Consider the following 19,598-nt stretch of genomic DNA (forward strand, 5'->3'; position numbering starts at 1 on the left):
TCCATTAGCTCAGTTGTACATTGTCAGCAACAGCCCTTTCTTTTAGAGACACAGTTTAGATTTACAGCATCACGCTAAGCACCAGATTAATTGCACCTTTTTCAATCTTCTATCCATTTGCTGCACTGAGTCCTTTGAATATGGCCAGAACCGTAAATATTTCTGAATTTTCATTGCAGTTACAGCACTATGTCTTCACAAATTGCTTTCTTTTAAATACACAGCTGAAGTCTCAAAGGAGTATTGCGTACTACCTTGGCCTTCCTATCCATAAAATTGATGCACGCGAGAAAATGCCCTCAGTGTATAAGCAAGCCTAGTCAGTGCTGTTGACATTAACCGCAAAACCTCGTTGATACATTCATGGTTTATACGGTTTCTGGGTTCGTACACAGGTTACCTGTGTATGTTATGTTTTGCGTGTTGTGCTTCTCCGCGCTGCCACGTGTAAAGGGGGTCGAGGGCCTCTCAAGCTGCACTGTCGCAGCTTTTACCTTGGCCTCTTCCATTTTGTAAAAATGGACATCAATAAAAGAAACGAAGAAAATCATTGAGTTACACTATTTTTCTTAAACACATTATTATTATTATTATTTACAAATGTATACATTCCAGGAAAACTCGATTTCCTGGCTACTACGTTTAGAATTTCGACAATTTGTGGTCGTATAATTCGTATATTGACCAACCGCACATGTGCAAACATTTTTTTTTTTTTGCGGAGTGGTGACGTCTTTGCAGTGCCTACTTGCTATGAGGCGAAGCACCATCATCAAAAACAAAACAAAAAAAAATAAAAACGACGCATTAGCATTCGCGATGGCCTTTCCTGCGAGTGCGTGATGTGAAGAGCAGAAGCGCTGAAGTTTCATCGCGGTGCATAAGGGCAAGGAGAAGTTTTTTCCGGGTCTGGGAAACGCAGCTTAAAAAGCAAAAACACTTCGACAATCGGGTGGCTTCTCCACGGTACTTAGGTGCAAACGGGAGAAGCATCCAACAATGACACGGAACAGATTTTGGTTACTTTCGTCATTGCCGACGACGGAGCTGATGTGTTGAGAATTTCCTTGTGTGTTAAAGACAGCACGAACGCGGACTGAACTCAGCGAGCACTGGAATAGGGTCTGTTCAGCTCTTGTGCCAAGAAATGGCAATCGACATTTTTATAAAGTGAAATTGTCAGTACATGTTTTTTACCTTATTCAACAGTTATGTATCTCAGAATTAGGCGGTTTGGATCATGCGTTTTCCCGGATAATAGAGTTTTCCCCGTAATTAGAAAAAAAAAAACGCATCAACGAGGTTTTACTACATTGCTCTTAGTAACGTTATCTGAAATGATAAGGGGCACTGGGTTGCTCATGACTGTGCTTGGCCTGTAATGGATGTGTGATCATCTCCAGCTGGATTAAACCCACTCTCCCAGTGTTCTCCAGTTACCCCTGTCTTGTGTGAATTTCCTTATATCATGGCTGTAGCTAACCTCTGCTGGCTGTTACTATATTCGCCCTTTCTTGATATACATTCTGTGGCTCAAACTGGAAGCTGGTTATCTGTTATACACATTGCATGATGTGCCCTACTCCACTTCTTTTCCTTAAGTTTAATATATGACCACTGATCTAGGTTTCTTTTTCCCTACCTGTTAAAATTACATTTATTGATCTTTTTCCCACCACTTGTTCCAGTATTCACAGTTTCAATTCCAGATACTTTGTTTATTTTAAAGTCTGCACTTCTTAAGTGAGCTCTGACAGAATGGTATTTTCTGATATTAACAAGCTACTGTTCATCATGTCGGAATATCTACCAGATATGCTTTAGCTTATTCTTATTTATTATCTAATCCTTCATTATTCGTGTCCCCAATGAATACTTGGCCATGCAATTGCACACAAGGGCTGCTTCGAGTGTTTTCCCACTTTTGAGGAAATTATTTACCAGCCACTACCTTACCTTTAGTACAGTTACTTTATACGTGTTGTAATTTTCAAACCTATCTGTCTGCAGTGCCTCATGAGCTCCTCAAATATTTGCCGCAAGTCTCCAAAGTTACTCAACAAGGTAATGTCATTAGCAAACTAGAGGTTGCCGAGGTACTCCCCACTAATTTGTATACCTCATTCTTTTCAGTTTATTGCCCTGAGCACATATTGGAATTCGGGAGTGAATAAGGTTTGGGAAGTGCACCTCCATGCGTGATACGTAACAATTTTCTGAAGAATTGTGGCAGTGTGGTTATGCGTGCATATGATTGCAAGCATTTTCAATCAGCCAAGTGCTCTTTTATAACTTATGAAGTTCATATACAAGGGTTATAGTGCAACATTTCTTCTATCCCTGAATGTCGTAAACATGATGTATGGGTGACACTAATACGCAAAGATACATGCTGCACTCCACAACCTCAAGAGGAACTCAAGCAGGTTAGCAAATTTGTTCAAGAAAAGTCCATGCACAGCAATACTTAATATGTCAAAACCAGTAAATAAGATGGCAGCTAGTGCATTAATTTACTGATCCTTGGTAACGTTTCCTGGTTATAATGTGAAATAGTCATCGTCTTGTCTATCCAGCGCGCCCATTTTCCTCACGGCACTGCTATCATGTGGTAAATCACCCTAAAAGAGGAAGGAAGGAGTAAACTTTGATGAAAAAACAGCGCAAGGATAGGGACGAAAACACGAAGGAAGAAGACATAGACTTTATCCATAAAAAGGAATAACAATAAATTATTTCTTGCACCCTAGGAGGGCCCCTGAAAGTTGAGGAGCCCTTTGGAAGAGCGAGATGGGTTCAGGAAGGGCCCAAATGACCATCCTGACATTGCTGTTATGTGGTGATGTCCATTTGGCAGGCGTGTATACATAGTCGCAAATTTTCCTGCAGAAGGCTGCGCAAGGCTGCAAAATGTTCCACTACCTACATGGTTCTGCTGGCGACATATCATTTGAGCGACATATGCACACTGAACGAAATTTAATGCTCTCATTATCTGCTATTCGTGTGCTCAGTCATTTCGTTTCTCATGCCTGACAGGCTTCCTGGTCTTTGAATATGGATGGGTCCTGTGCAGCTTGCTTTCTCAATTCTTACTTTCCACACTCAACATATACTAATCATAAGTACAGAGTTACACGTTCTTTTCCAGTGCATGAAAGCACCACAGAGTTCAGGCAAAGCAGTAGCAGTACGTGCTGCACAACGGGCGCGAGAAGCGAACATTTCAGCTGTGTGATGCCTAGAAAAAGAAAGTAATTTAAAATACGTTGTACAGTGTTTCAAATCATCAGAGAGAGTTGACAACATCACTTCATTAACTATCTTCACCGACCTCATGCCCCATGGAAAGCCCTGGAAAACAAATCTAAGTACGACATACGTTATTGCAGGCAGGTCTGCACAGCACAGGCACCCGCAGGTGTAGTTTCCCTTGATTTTGAGCTCGCGCAAAACAGCGCGTCGTTGTCCACATCGGATTTATATTGTTGCTTATGCGACCAGCAAAAGGTGGAAATTTTGGTATCTTTCCACCGCCGGAGCTCGTGCTGCCAAGACACGCACTTTGCCGATGAGGTAGCTAACAATGCGCAGAGCTGCTTGAGAAAAAAAAAAGTTGAACGTCGACGATCCACACAGAGGTTGTAAAAGAAAGCTGCGACTTGTCTTCGTCCTTCGTTTTATCACGTGATCACGCACGCACGCGCACATACACACAAACACACGACCAGACACGACATACCTCCTAGTCCCGCGTGAAGCGAAACCAAAACTTCCACGACAGTTCACGAACGCTAGGCAGCGCTACAGTCGCCGGAAGTGACGTCACTATGTTTATTTGTTTGCAAAGGTGGCGTTTTTTGAGCTCGGTGGTGGCAAGTGGACCAGAGTTTTTTCTGCGCTGTGAGCGTATGTCCTCCTTACCTTATTCGGTCCTCGTTGTTTTGCACAGTTTAAAAATGAACAAAGTGCACCAGCCAGCCTGCCAGAAGACATTGGTTTGCAAACAAATGCCGTTCTAAATATGTGATGCCAAGGATCTATGCAAGCAGTGCCGTTGGATGCTGGGTACGCCTTTTCTTGCAGTTTGTCAATTAGCTAGTAGTGTGTAATATTGGAACATTTGCTCGGTTGCTTGCCGTTCGAGGTGATACTAGGGTTGCAAGTATTTTTAGGGACCACAGTGGCACTGTTGCGAAAGCCGGGGCGTAATGTTGGCTGAGTTACAGCAAGCAGTTATGTGAAGTCACGGCTGCGAAAGTTTACTGCATAAACATTTCACAAAGCACTTGCGATCGCGAAACACCCTCCAGCCTTGGGGACTAGCGTTGTCAAATGGTGTACATGGAACTTGTTTACAAACTTGTTTTGTGAAGGCTGGCCAAGTGGAAGCGCATTTATTACATGCAGTTTAACGAAGAAGCTGTAACGGACCTTATAGTGTGAAAACATGCTTTCGTTTTGCGACCGCACCCTTTATTGTGACGCGCTGTTCACAACAGCAACCGCTCTGACCTATCGGTTTGTGTGTTCACTAAGCGAGAGGCTCGGGATTGTGAAACTTGATTCCGAGATCAGTGGGCTGTTTTGTGCAATCTGTAACAAGTAGCCACGCCGGCCGTTTGAGAGCACTGTGGTGAATTTGCGGTCGTCATGTCGGCCCTACGTTAGGCACTCCTTTTAAGCGGAGATGGTGGCACGTTTTTTTTTTTTGTATTTGATGATTTCATAGGTATGTGATTCATGTGTTGCGCAGGTGTCATCATAAGATGAGACAAGAGTGTTTAAATTAAGTCTGGGACACTTTTAATATGCTCACATGGAATGGTGGAATTGAAGACAACAGTGAACAGTGAACAAAATAAATAAGTGCTGGCTTCCCACAGTGAGATGCTTTCATGATAACTTTTTATGTTTCTTGGAATGACCTTGACTAACTCCAATCACAAATTATTTCACAGCTACTTCAAAAGCATCTGAATTAGGTGAAACATTGTAGAACGCCCAGAAATTCGCCAGAACGCCCAGAACGCATTGTAGAAATTCCAGAATAGTCCGGACAGATAGTGATCGAACATTTCAAAACAGCTTTTTAAAGTCATCAGGAAATGCCACACACAGTTGACTAACATCATTGCTCATAAGATACAAAACTACTCTTAGTGAGACCCCTCGATGAAACCATATGGAGGAATTAGCAGTTTTGGAGAGTTGTTTATGCACACTGCTCCTACACTTAGTGAGGCAGCACCTCTGCCATTTAGCAAGTGCACAAGAAACGCCAAGTAAACATTTTACGCAAAAGCAATCGTAGTTACACAGCCAAATCCTCTTAATCTGTCAACTACAGGAAAATGTGGTAACAGTGGCTTCGATTGTACATATGATATAGAGCCGTCCAGCTGTCATAGATCCCACTTGAAGGGCAAATAGCCGTGTTTGTGTTTCCGAGCAGGCTTAAAGCTGAGGCAATGCACAAAATGTAGAAGAAAGCCTCAAAGCAAAGTTCACCTTATAGTGTTCAACAAAACTTGGCCATGCGATGGGCAGTAAAACTTTACAGTATGAAGGAGGGGAAAGGTGAAAAGTTTAGACTGGCAGCTGCAAGGTTGCAAGTTAACCAGTGCAACTTCAGCACTGTAACGGAAGACCTGCTGCTTGATTGTGTCATGGCCAGCGGGGAAGTGGTTAAATCAGAGAGGTGGTTGCTGAAGGCTGTCTTAAGGATCTTGAAAACACCGTGTGTCTTTAAAAAGAAACTGGCAAAGCAGTGCAAAAAACCAAAGATATGTTGCAGTGTACAAAAGCCTGTGATGCATTGGAGTGCACCATAGAGTCAGGAAAAATGCCAAGGAAAGACAAACATGCACAAGAACACCCAGCAGAATTGCAGACTCAGAGCTGTGGTCACCTTTGGAGTGTTAGAGAGCTATGCTACTCTTTTCAAGCAGAAAAGAGCATAGCTATGACCAAACAGTGCAGTTTGCAGCAGTCTGCCGGACTGTTAAAAGACGATCAAAAAATCAAGGCCCCATTGCGGTGGCTCAGTGGTTATGGCGCTCGGCTGCTGACCCAAAAGACGCGGGTGCGATCCCGGCCGCGGTGGCCGAATTTCGGATGGAGATGAAATTCTACAGGCCCGAGATGCGATGTCAGTGCACGTTAAAGAACCCCCAGGTGGTCGGAATTTCACTACGGTGTCCCTCATAGCCCGAGTCGCTTTGGGACTTTAAACCCTAATAAACCATACCAAACCAAAAAATCAAGAATTATGAGAACAGCACACATGAGAACTCACATCAGATTTTGGAATAGGAAGACTTCAGGATAAGGCCACTGTCAGGGGCACTATGCACCGTACTTTTACTGAATTATTCATGAGCATCAATCGTGTGGTGCAAAATTCCTTCTTAAAATGCATGCGTTTCCAGCTCGCAGCACAAACCTGACATCACAAGCAAGTGCACAGTGTTGCGTGCGGTACATGACACGCCCCTCAAAATCAAGTGTGTTATCAAGAATAGACATGTTGCATTCGATCTTCTTGAGAAATGTCCTCAGTGCAATTTTGCACTTCGGACATTTTCTAGCACATTACTCCGAAGGGAGTGGGGCCTTTTTTTTTGGCCTCTTGGAACAGGGTTGACCTGGTGGGCGTCCAGCTGGCACCCTTTTGGAGCCCCTTGTCAACCCCGGCCGGCGTCTCGCAATACTTGTAGGCTGCACCCGGATTTGACGTCCCCGGTGCCGCCGTGCTGCTGCAGTTGCCTTGAAGGCAAGCATAAGCCCAGCTGCGTCATTTCCATTGGGCACGCGGTCCAGCTCATGCCCAAGACACCGCAGGATTTCTAGATATGCAGGGTTGTGCTCATTCATGGCATGCAGGCGGCGCAGCTGGGACTCCAAGCTCCGGTACACATCTTCTCTTTCCTGCATGAAAGGTTGTGGAACTGAATGACTAGATTCTGTCCACTTTGAGCGTTTCGAATGTTCAAAGCTCTGTAGCTATCATCTACCCTGTGATGGAAGTTCTAGTTGCAGGCTGGGCTACAGCAGCTGAGGATTGCCATGTTGGTTTTCTTTCTTTTTATATATTAGCATTCTCATTATTTGCATGCACACTTCTTTGAAATTAGCCGCCGCGGTGGCTCAATGGTTATGGTGTTTGGCTGCTGACCCGAAAGACGTTGGCTCAATTCCAGCTGCGGCAGTCAAATTTCGATGCAGGCGAAATTCTAAGAAGCCCGTGTGCTGTGCGATGTCAGTGCACATTAAAGAACCCCAGGTGGTCGAAATTTCCGGAGCCCTTCACTACGACGTCCCTCATAGCCTGAGTTGATTCGGGACATTAAATCCTCATAAACTAAACTAAACTTGTCTGAAATTGTTACAAGTAGCCAATTATGACCGTGGCACCCTATTGCTATCTTTGCAGTAAGCTCTGAGCTGAATCAGAATATTCATTTGCTGGACATGAAACTTCACTGTAGCAAGGCATACCTCTTCATGCATATGCGGTAAAGACCTGGTCAGTGGAACAATCTGAGTTTAACATTCTTGATATATAGGTCCGTTGCAAATGTTCCCAGCATTTACAGACAAAACTGTGGCTCATTTATTCATTCTTGCCTGGTATAGCCTTTCATCTGAATGGAAAGCTGCAGACTTGAATGTGCAACTAACATCGGCAAGGTAATATGTATCGCACAGAATTCTAGAATTTGTATTTCTACACTAGTGTTACTTTCAGCATGAACTCTAAAAAGTGTCTTTTCTACAAGTTTGCAAAGATCAACCAGAAAAAATGTTCGTTGTCTTTACCTGCACTGGCATTGCTGAGGAAAGAAGGATTTAGGATGAGAAGGAAATTTACAGGGAATATGCACCTGGGCAAGCTGGGGTTGATCACAGTCTTGCGCAGTAGGTGACAGCTGTCTTGATGTGGAGGGCTGGCAGTCGTCTTGCATGTGGCTTGCTTCACAAGCCTGTGGGTTTTCGTAACTGCAGCTTGCCTGGTCGGGCTCTTCTTGAGGCTGCTCTCCTTCCAGGAAGGGCATAAATAAATCCAGAGGGGGGCACTTGTTGCCTAAGGCCAGCTTGCCCAATTGATGCCGGTCTCCTGTGTTCAGGGGCGGAGCATTGGGAAACAATCCCCCAAAAGTTTCATGGACAAGCGCCTGGTGCTTGCAAAAAGCACCTTGTTTTCCTGCTGCGCAGCTGCACATTCCAAAATCTGCTGACACTTCATATATTGTGTCTTGGCGTGTGGCACTGGGCACTGCATAGAGGTTGTGTCCTGTTAGTCGTATGGTGTCAGCAGCTCCTGATCGCATCCGGGAAAAGAGCCATTTGTAAGCCAGGTGATGACTGGCAACACGGCTGTTAGCATGGCGGAGGATGCGGCTCTCGAAGTATCTCTCCCACACCACGGCCACTGCATTCACTAGTGCAACGGCGTTGAAGGCCTCTGCTCTGCTGAGCACGATGTCTTTTAGGATACGGATGGTGGCCTCAGAGAAATTATTTGTGTTGTGCCCCCGTGTGGTGATGTTTGCACGAAAAAGGAGCACCCACTCCTCTTCCCTTGAGGAATGCCTTCACCCGTTCTACGTAGCCCTGGTGGGATTCAGACCCAAGCCTGGCTTTCGCAGCTTCCAGCTTCTCTTCTGTGTCAGCATACATGACCTGTAGTTGGAGTTTGGAATCCTTTAGTGAGAAATGTGCCAGTGCCTTTCACATACACATATGCACATTTACGCTGTGCCTGTAATTTCGCACAGTCCCCCTCTTTAAAAAAGAACTACATTTGGACAAAACTTGCTCCTGGAATGTTGACATTAGTTGCCGTCTCTGGTCCTTGCCAACATGGTTGTGGGCAGCTGTCAGCCAGCGCCACTCTGCCTGGGCCACATGAAAATGGCACAGAAGCTGCCTGGCTGTAGGCCATGTTTCCTGCAGTGCAGCCTTCTCTGCACTGGAGTTGTCTGTCATAAATACGTGTGGTGCCTGCAGCGAGAACAATAGCCGATTTCAGCACGCCTATCAAGCCAAGAACAATTGATAGCTTTTAGTGTTTGTTCTTCACGTGACCTGCAAGGATTCATCCTTGGATCTTTGTTTTTTGATTAACAATATTGTGGCTAGCTTTCTTCTAGAAATCTGACTTTACATCATCTGTTGCCAAACATTTGCACATAGTGTGAATCCTGGCGGATATCCGCTGCTTTCATAGGACTGTTGTAATGAGGATCACAGACAAGAAAATTCTGCCGCAGTTTAAAGCAGTTCAAATAATATCACTATGCAGAAGTGACAGCGTATGCATACTCTGGACCCTGGCTTACTAGTAGGGGTTGGACTTTTCGGTTGAAACCCAAAAAAAATAAAGAAAAAGGTCAGTATCCATGGCATGGATGCCATGGCTAGCTTGCTGTTAAGTAGAAATAACCCAATCTGCTTGTCGATGGAACTGCATAACCAGGCCTGGGGTTAGGTCCGATATCGGTGACCAGAACCGACAGTGCACTTCCTCACCAGAGCAGGATTTGGCCGCCCTGGTGTAGTACTTGGTCAAAACCTCCTGTATTAATACACTAGTTAACCCTGTCTCCAGCGGCAGCCCAGCAACTGACTAAGGCAGCAGCCAGGCCTGTGACACAACAGAGGGTGCCAAGAATCTCTTGCTCTGGACAGACCGCCGCTGGAAACTGAACCTGGTGACTGTTAACTCTAGCCTTATCCAGTGAGGCTAGTCTTGCAAAGCTTTTTGAGGAACTAGCAGGCATTAAATGAGATGTCGTGGGGCATAGCGAGGTTAGGACAGATAAGGCATATACAGTCCTAAAAGAGGGCACATACTATGCTATCGTGGATTAGTGGAGATAGCAGAACTAGGTGTGGAGTTCCTTATCAGTCAGAATATAGCTGGCAACATAGAGGAATTTATATTATTAACAAGAGGGTGGCAGCTATCGTAAATAACCTTAAGTGCTGCCCCTCCCCGGACGCCTGCGTGCGGAGCCGGAGGGGCACGGGTCTTCTTCTGGCGGAAATAAAGTTTCTTCACTCACTCACTCACTGAAAGCTGCTATGAAAACGAGGAATCTGCAGAGAACGAAATAAAAACACACTGCAGTGTACTGATAGCTGACTTCAATGCCAAGGTAGGAAAGGAGACCAGGCAGTAGGCGACTATGGTATAGGCTCTAGGAACAGCAGGGGGGGAGTTATGAGTAGAGTTTGCAGAGAGGAATAATTTATGGATCATATTCCTTCTGAAATGAAATAGACTTCATACTGTGCGCTCATCCTGGTATCGTGCAGGATGTGGAAGTTCTCAGAAAGGTGCGTTGTAGCGGCCACAGGATGGTAAGGTCTCGATTTAGCCTATGCTTGAAGGGATGGGAAAAAACAGTGAGACGGAAGCCCATTAACGCGTTAGCGGTAAGAGGGAAAGTAAAGGTCTCACTGCAGAACAGATATTCGGCTGTAACCAAGGGCGACAACCTTAATGTTCAGGCATTGGACGATAGTCTCACATCTATCATTACGTAGTGTTCAGTAGAAGTAGAAGGTAGGATGGTAGACTGCTTACTGCCAAGCTCTCTGAGGAGACGGAATATTTGATTCAGAAACGCTGAAGCATGAAAGCCTCTAACCACAGGTACCGAATAGAATCAATACGGAATAGCTAATCAATAAGTGCAAGGTAACCGTCATAAGGAATTTTAATATGGAGAGAATTGAGTGTGCTCTGAAGAACGCAAGTAGCCAGTAATGTGAACATTTCAGCATTTTTGCTTTTATACTGTAGGCCCAAAAAGTTACGTATGCTTTCTTTCTAGTCTGTACAACAATTTTTTTACCTTTAGAGAAATGGCTGTTCGCATGTTTGTATGACCATTGCAATTTTACAGGAACTGATATCATTCCCTTTCGTGCCGCAGACATGTTAGTAAACTGCAACATTCTGTTCCCCTCTATTCTTCACTCAAACTTGAGCCGTAACTGCACCCTCACTGAGTGCATATGGCGAAGTTATGGGTTTTGTCTAGCACAGTGTTGAAATATCGCTCTTACATTTTTCATTATGGGGCGCTTTCGTGAACAATATGGCAGCCTAGAATTGCATCTCTAACACTGACCTACAACCTCTTGCAATGCTTGGCAGACAACCACATTTTATGGTGATGAAGTAATGGGGAAGGAAACATGAAGGCAGATTTTCTTGAAGTTAGCTTCTGCAATGCACAAATTAAAGGTAGTGTTATTGTTTTTCCTACTTACGGCCTGACCTCCGAAGCAGAAAGGATGAGTGTCTTTTAGAAGTTGAAATGCAGCCATGTAGCCTTCTGTGCTCTGCTCATTGTGAAGTAGCACCGCTATTGGCACAGCACCAGCCATTGTTGCCACCAGCACCACCGTGGTTACTTTTGACAAAGACTGTACCTAGAAAACGGCCATGAAAGTACAGTGTGCGGGTGGAGGGCAGTGCGAAATGCGTAGGAGGAGGAGGTAGAAGAGGAAAGGCAGGGAGGTTAACCAAAGAATAATCGGTTTGCTACCCTACACGGGGGGAAGGGGGTGAGGGAATAAAAAGAAAGAGAAAGGAGGGTAACAGAAAATTGAAGTCACAGGGAAAGTCAGCGTTCGTTGAAGTCACAGCCTGTCATGCAGGCCAGAAGTTCGCAAGAAGCCGAGCAGTGCCCCTTCCCCCTTTTGTCGGGGCAATCATGAAATAAGATACCACGTAGTACACTGATTTGCTTAACATTTCCTGGTGATAAAATGAGTCATGGTCTTGTCATTCTGACGTGCCCACTTTCCTCACGACACTGCTGCCATGCGGTGAATCTACCCTACAAGGGTGCATGCATTATGTGGTGAAGTCCACCTGGTAGGCGTGTAGTTGCGAATTTCTCTGGAAAACAGTGCGCAAGACTGCAGAACATTCTACTGCTTGCATAATCCGACTGGCGACATATCATTTGATCGACATATGCGTACTAAACTTAACGCTTTCCAGTTTTCAGCTCATTCGTGCGTTCAGTCGTTTCTTTTCGCACTGCATGTCAGGCATTCTTCGAAAATGAAGTCTTGTGCAGCTAGCTTCTCAACTATTATTACCTTAGTGATACTTGTTGGGTATGTTAAGATCGGCGAACACAGGCCTGGGAGGAATTCCAGTAAGACGTGAGTCATGCAACAAAGGTGCCGCGGGGAACAACGGCGGCGGCGTCAGGTGGCCAAGTCTGCCCACGGGTCGCCGGACGGAGTGACGCCGTGAAAGGTCACGCTGTTGATTTTACTTGAAAGGCGACTGCTACATTGACTGAGGTCCTGCGTTTCGGACATCAGGCGGGGGCATACAAGGCCCCTCATTCACCTGCTGGGAAACGCAGCGCACTTACTTTCCCAGGGGGCACCGATCTCAATACAGTGCTGAATCGACACGACAGCCTTCGATGACGTGTCTTTCCCCCTGTCCACCGGCTGGGAAACGGCGTGGCCTTCCTTTCCCACGGAGGTGCTGCACCTGCCAATTCGACACGACAGTGTTCGAGGTCTGCTGGCTTTCCCCTTTCCCATCGACCGAGCTGCGGGAGAGTTCAGCACCGCCCCTTGACGTGGGTGGTACCGCCAGCGCCCACAACTGTCCACCTGACTGGAGAACGTTTTCCGAACTTTATTCCCTAGTCAGAGATCTCGGGAATACGAAGGGCATTTAATGGGGTGTTGTTTTGTAACCACCACACTCCCATCTCGTCTGTAAATATGTACAATAAACCTTATGTACAGTTTCCTCCATATCTGAGTTCGACATCGTTCTTCGGAGCTGGGACCTGCGGGGCTGAACGAGTCAGTCAACTCCAGGACCCCTCCGTCTCCAACAGGTGGCTAGTTGGTGCATGTTTCCAGAAAAAGGGTTCAACATGTGCATGTTATAAAAACAGGGTTACACGTTCATTTTCATTGTGCTAAAGCACTACAGAGTTCAGGCGCTGACTGAAGGCAGCAAAAAACTAAATAGTAGCACATGCTGCACAACGGGCGCTATAGGAGCAAATATCAGACGCGTGATGCCCGGAAAAAACAAGCTAACTACTTTAACAGCGTTTATATTCATCAAAGAGAGTTGACAACATCTCGCTTGACTATCGGCGCCGACCTCATGCCCCCTAGAAAGCCTGCGGAAAAGAAAAGGTATGTACAGTCGCCGTTAAAAGTAAATGGAAGGCGACTTTGTCAAAAAAATTAATTTATTTCAATCTAAAGCATAATGATCCATGTTTGTTGGTGGACAGTGCAATTCGCGCAACCACAATTAGTCTGCACATATGTATTCAAGGATGCATGAATTAAGGGGGGGGGGGGGGGGCGTAATTATTAAATTTTTGTGTTAATATTGCCTTCCATGTACTTTTGACGGCACCTGTACGTATCACTGCATCCACTGGTATACGTTGCACGGACACCAGCGGATGTGGTTTTCCTCTGTGCTGAGCCTGAGCTCGCTCAAGCTGCACGCAAAAAGAGAAAAAAGCTGTGCAATGACGTCGCGTAAAGAGAACAACAAAAAAAAACGCGACGAGAACCCAGGCAGTGCGTTTGAATCGAGTACAAAGCGCCGCGTTGCACACAAAGAGGAAAAAAAAAAGCTGGGCGCACCCTCGCGCAACGACAAAATCAAAAAATGCGACGAGGGCCGAGGCAGTGCGCGTGAATCGAGTCCCTGCATGAAACCAAAACCGAAACTTCTCTAGAGTCGCTTTGCAAACGCTAGGCGCCGCCAGCGCTGCTTCAGCCGACGGAAGTGGCGTGATGTCACGTGATCGCACTCCTGGGCGTCGTCTGCTCGAGTGCGTCTACGGGATATGGTTTGGCAATACGCTGCCCGAGGGGGTCGCGCGGCGGCTCGAGCAGACGATTTTCACGGCTACCGGAAGCGTGCCCGTGACGTCGTGGCTGCCGTGGCTCCAGCGAATGACTGCGTGGGGTGGCCTGCCGACTTCACGGGACTAGTGACGTCTATTTTCCCGATTTTCCTTTCAAAATCGGTCACTACGAAGACACCAATCGAGCCGCGAATTTTAAAAAACGCGGTTTTTAAAAATTCATAATTGCCGGCTCAGTTCCGAAGACTCATACTTGGTGTGAATGCTTCTTAATATCATTTCTAAGTATTGAAAACATTTACAAGTCACTTTTGATTCATTGCATAGTCCCTTTAATGCCTCATCGTTGTTGACCATAGAGTTTCTTACTATTACCTAGAGGGAAAGCTGGCAGCTCGTCTATGGGAGTTTGCATGGCGACCCCTCGAGACCACTTCAGCCACCATGGGCGCTCAAAGCATCATGGGGCGGTGAGCTACTTGTTGCGGAACTGCAACTTCTGGCCAAAAAATAATCAAGAAATAAAGCTGTTTGATAACTACAAACGTCCTAACATTCAATATTTTGTCTAATGATTGCAACAAACGAGCAGAAAAGCATTTAAGTGCAAAGTTTGCCCAAAATAAGAGACGACTCGCTCTCCTATTGGCCAAGTAGTGAACACTATAAAAACTAATATTTCGTAATTAACAGGTGCACTTTTAAAAGTAAATATGTTTTCAAAAAAGATGTTGTTGCTTAAATACTATAAGAGGTTTTTTAATGACATTTCGGAAAAGTGAAACCTTTTATTGGCGTCGTGTGTCGTCGCGTTTTCACTACTATGGGTTTTGCTCACTGCGTTCGCGCGAAAGTCGTCTGCCCACACACGAACAGCGTTTTCAAAATGAAACGTCTTAGTAGTACCACTCCATGTTCCCAAAAAATTACGACTGTGCCGCAACAAGTAGCTCACCGCCCCATGATGCTTTGGGCGTCCATGGTGGCTGAAGTGCAGCGCTGCCAGCTTTCCCTCTAGGTAATAGTAAGAAACTCTATGTTGTTGACAGAAGGTCGTCAGCAGAAGTGTCACGCTTTTCGGTTGGTCGAAATGGTTATGACGTCAGAGTGTGCGAATTCGAAGTAATGAGGTCACCTACTGATGCCTAGCGCCCCCTTTTAGAGAAAACAACAACTAATAAAAAATAGTTGTCTTCAGCTCCGACAGGTGACGCAAAGCGTCCATGGGTTACCACATTACATACATCATTGCTGCGAACGGAGCCATGGATTAAACCGAACTCATCGAAGCAGAGAGAAAGTCGTGCTAAAGAAGCAGTCAAAGTCGACAATCAAAGTGTGTAGTTGTAATGTGTAGTCAAAGGGTGTAGTCAAATAAAGCACTAGTACAGCACAAACCGTCTCGTAGTCAATGCCAAACAGTGCGCCAGGAAAGGCTTTCGCCTTGCAGCACTTTAGTCTCCACAACCGTTCTCCATTAGTCACACCTGCCCTCTGAATCAGCGCCGCATCTTCGCAGCGTTGGGATGGCTTTCCGACAGAGTTTATGCACCGTTTTGCGCACCAGTCAGAGTAGTAACAGCGCGGTTTAATTTATAAATACAGTCCATAAGCCACACAAACGACACTCGAAACCCGTTCTGGCAATCTTCTCAAAGATGTACATGCTTTGAGTTGGCTGACCCAAGTGGGTATGAGCCATTTCCATTTGAATAACTGCCCGACGCCTGCAGCCATGGAGGAAAGAAAACTTTTTTTTTTCTTCCTCCATGCCTGCAGCCAACTCCGATAAGGTAAGAAAAGGCCGACGGAGGCAGACGCGTGCCTTCACCGAATTTGAATAAATTCAAATATGGCGCGTTTTTTTTTTTTTTTAGCCAGATAGACAGATAAATTTTGTTGGTGCCTTTGTTGAATGAGATGGCACCGTGGTGTTTTTCTTGCTTTTTATTTTGATTATATTTGGTTGTTCTTGTTTTAATTTAATTTTTACGTTTTATGCTTTATTATTTTGATATGTGGTCGAAGCGCTCCGATATATGCGCCTCTCGCGGGCGCTTTGTGTTTCAGCTCTTCTGCGACGCAGCGCGGGTGGACGCTTTGCGCTCAAAAAGGATGACGCCCAACGCCTGATAAGTCAATCATTGCTCGTCAAAATGGGGATGTCGTTCGTGGCTCACATTTACCAGCAGGTCGGTGCTGTGTGGATCGCTCTTGCCTTGCTACGAATTGCGCTGGTCTTTGCACCGCAAACTGGCTACATACACCCCGACGAGTTCTTCCAAAGCACCGAAGTCGTCGCAGGTAAATAAACGCTTTTGTGGCAAGTTTAGCGTTATCTTCATAGCGTTTAAAGCTTTAGTACCTTGATCATTGTCTACAGTGCCTGGCTAAGTGCTTCCTTAGTTATGACACTGCGAGCTATCGGTTTCTCGATCGAACGCTTTTTACTGTGAGTCGGATAGCTTCCGCTACACTTTACCGCATAGTTGTCTTGTTGGCATCAGAAGTGACAGTAAGCATGGAACGCATTGTTTTGTTTTCTTTTTGCTTCATCTGGGCTGCTGCTCAGTACAGTTGTATTTGTCAGCGGTCTCAGAGAAATCGTTTTTGTTCGCAGGCGACTTGTTTGGGATCAAGGTTCATCGAACGTGGGAGTTCACTAGTCTGCACCCCATCCGCAGTGCAGCAGTCATCTACGTGACTGCTGGTTTACCTCTGTGGATTCTGAAGTGCATATGGTCCTGCATTGGAGCCCCTGGGACTGTATCCTCGCCTTACATGCTCCTGGTGGTTCCAAGGCTGTTTGCTTGCCTTGCCTCATTTGCCTGCGATTATGCAGTGTACCATCTTTCAGCACCTTCAAGGCGCATCAAGAGTCTCGGACTATTCGCCAGCTCCTACGTGGCGCTAGTGTTTTACACAAGGACATTCAGCAACTCCGTCGAATCCTGGCTGCTGGCGCTCCTGTTGCTGTGTGTCAAAAACGTCATCCAAGGTGACCAACTCAAACTCAAGGACACCCAAGTGAAGGTGTCACGAAGCTACACCGTAATCGCCGCGCTTCTGTGCCTCGGAACATTTAATCGGCCCAGTAACTTTTGCTTCGCCCTACCAGCCGTTATTTTCTGGCTGTTCAGCAGGGTTGCCTGCATTGTTAAAACCAAGAAGCGCCGCAGCAATGCATTAATAGCGCTACAACTTGTGAAGCGTGTGTCTAAGCTTGCCTCACTGTTTCTCGTGTTTTCCGCATCCCTTGTCATTGCCGACACGTGCTACTTTCATCCTGAAGCTTTTTCAAGGAGGATTCTGGAAGACCCTGGCTCACTGCAACTTGTTGTAACACCCCTAAATTTCATCCGCTACAATCTCAATGTGAAAAACCTCGAGTCTCACGGAAGCCATCCCTATTACCTACATCTCGTTCTCAACGTCCCGCTTCTCTACAATGTCCTCGGAGTCGTCGCTCTCTGGGCATCTGCTAAGATCCTGTACAGTAACATGTCTTCTATTTTGCGGCTGGGAGGTCCCGAATCTCTCCCAGTCTCAAAAACATTGGACGTTCTTTTTGGTTGCACGATGTTACTGCCAATATTCACCCTGTCACTCTTGAAGCACCAGGAACCCCGTTTTCTGGTGCCCTTGTTGGTACCCGCGGTTCTTCTGGGTCAGCGTTACTTCTCGACGAAACTCGTTGCTGTCTGGACTGCTGCAAACCTTGCCTGTTTGCTTTTCTTCGGCTTCTTCCACCAGGGTGGCTTGGTTCCCTGTTTGCTGCGTCTCCAGCACCGTCTCGCCTTGCACGCGCAAGATAATGAAAACGCAACGGTCGTGTTTGCCCACACATACATGCCGCCCCGACACTTGTTGGCAGTGAAGAAGGACAGTGCTGGGGTTGAAATTGTCGACATGATGGGCAGAAGTCTCAGTGGGCAACATCTGATGCATCACCTCGGAGAAAATCATCGGAGAGTCCGGAAGTACCTCGTTGCTCCAACATCAGTTGTGAACTCTGTAGCGGAACTGCAGAAATTTCGCCTGCAGAAACAATTCACCTGTGGGCTTCACTTCAGTGGTGAACACCTTCCAGAATTCACCTATGCGGACTATTCCCGTGGTGCTGTGTCCCTGTCCGATCTTCGCAAAGCCTTCTCATTGACAGTGTATCTGGTGCAGTTGTAGGCATGCTGTGATGGCAAGGTGTTGTTGACGTTTTGTTTTGCTAGACATTTGATGTTTTGAAGTGATGTGTTGTGATGAGGAAGCTAACACTACAACTTCCGAAACGTGTGCTCATTTTCGCACTTGGTGGAGTGTGAAACTGAGTCTGAAAAATCCACTGTGTGCTACTGCGAGTTTGTGTGTGGGTGTGCATTGTTGCACATTTCGTTTTTCCCAGCCTGACTGAGGTTTCTTGGAATGCTCTGTGCAGTATCGTTTCTTGTTGCCTGATCTTTAATTTAATGTTTTCATGCACCAGCACACATGAAGGAGTGTTTGTTAACCACCGAACAAGTAGTCACACAGGCAGCTATGACCAAAGTAGGCCAGTTGTGCTTTCTGTTCCTCCAAACTATCATTTTTGTCTGATTCTGTGGGAGTGTAAATACAGATCACTGGCAGTGGTAACCAGTTGTGCTAAGGACCAAAACGTTTCCTTACTCAAAACGAAAGTGTAGCTAATTTTGACCTTCAAAGTTTCTTTTAAGATACCAGATGTTGCGTTAAGTACTGCTGATGTAACTGTGTAGGATATGCAGTATGTAGTATTTCTGTACTAGTTTACTGCATGCCACACACACCAAAAGGCTGTAGTCCTGTCATAGTTATCACAGTTCTGAGATATCGCTTCACTTCAGGACATATACCTAATTACTCAAGCTCTCCATTTGTATGCATAAGTGTTTTGACATCATGTCGAGATACTGGTTTGCCAAAATTATCAGCGTCCACATTCACCTATTTCCATGGAAGAACTAAACTAGGTACACCCAACGATGGCCACATTTGTTTCTTTACTACTCTAGGCTGTCTAGTAACATTTGTTGAAATGAGCACTGATGAACATTCCTGTCTGCATTAACTAATATCTAGTTCATGACTGCCAGACCACTGGGCTAAACTGTTGTCATGCATATTTGAGAATAGAAACTAGCCGTGATCTACATATATAATACATATATAATTAGGTGCACAAATGTTGCAACTGGTCAAATGTTTAGGGGAATCCCCCAAGGTGGAGTAGATTTGTAATAAGGGAGTAATTACTCATTGGCATCCACCCGAGCGCAGCCATACGGCTACAAAGGAAAGCTGTACAGCTTTCTCAGAAACTTCGTAGTTAAAGAAAAATTCGTTCTGGTCCGGGGTTCGAACCCAGGACCACCGCTACACCGGAGCAGTCACTCTACCAATTGAGCTAACCAGGACGGCAAGCTTATGGTATGGTAGGTTATGGTGGGCAAGCTTATGGTAGCTTATGGTAGGATGGCTGCGCTCGGGTGGATGCCAATGAGTAATTACTCCCTTATTACAAATCTACTCCACCTTGGGGGATTCCCCTAAACATTTGACCAACACAGTTCCCACTTCGAGTTTTTGATCAATTCACTCTCGTCCTACCATAAGCTTGCCGTCCTGGTTAGCTCAATTGGTAGAGCGACTGCTCCGGTGTAGCGGTGGTCCTGGGTTCGAACCCCGGAC

At 45.8% G+C, this 19,598-nt stretch overlaps 1 protein-coding gene, 1 long non-coding RNA gene and 1 pseudogene across 3 annotated transcripts; 2 read left to right on the forward strand and 1 right to left on the reverse strand.

Moving 5' to 3' along the window:
• Positions 1-1,949: 1,949 nt before the first annotated feature.
• LOC149346944 (uncharacterized) lies at positions 1,950-10,974 on the forward strand. Its single transcript, XR_016292480.1, has 2 exons — positions 1,950-4,068; positions 6,720-10,974. It is a non-coding gene; the product is annotated as an uncharacterized LOC149346944 (long non-coding RNA).
• LOC149346945 (uncharacterized) lies at positions 6,558-9,213 on the reverse strand (annotated as a pseudogene). Its single transcript, XR_016292479.1, has 3 exons — positions 8,818-9,213; positions 7,887-8,685; positions 6,558-6,930 (listed from the first exon to the last, which is right to left on the reverse strand). The product of XR_016292479.1 is annotated as an uncharacterized LOC149346945 (transcript).
• Positions 10,975-15,950: 4,976 nt separating the features above from the next.
• Positions 15,951-19,143, forward strand: PIG-Z (phosphatidylinositol glycan anchor biosynthesis class Z). The gene is made up of 2 exons (XM_089586758.1): positions 15,951-16,199; positions 16,516-19,143. The coding sequence occupies exons 1-2, from the start codon at positions 16,052-16,054 to the stop codon at positions 18,075-18,077; spliced, it is 1,710 nt and encodes a 569-aa protein (XP_089442884.1). The 5' UTR covers positions 15,951-16,051; the 3' UTR covers positions 18,078-19,143.
• Positions 19,144-19,598: the final 455 nt, after the last annotated feature.

This window comes from Amblyomma mixtum, chromosome 4 (assembly GCF_055824585.1).
Source record: "Amblyomma mixtum isolate Tamu chromosome 4, ASM5582458v1, whole genome shotgun sequence".
NCBI lineage: Eukaryota > Metazoa > Arthropoda > Arachnida > Ixodida > Ixodidae > Amblyomma > Amblyomma mixtum.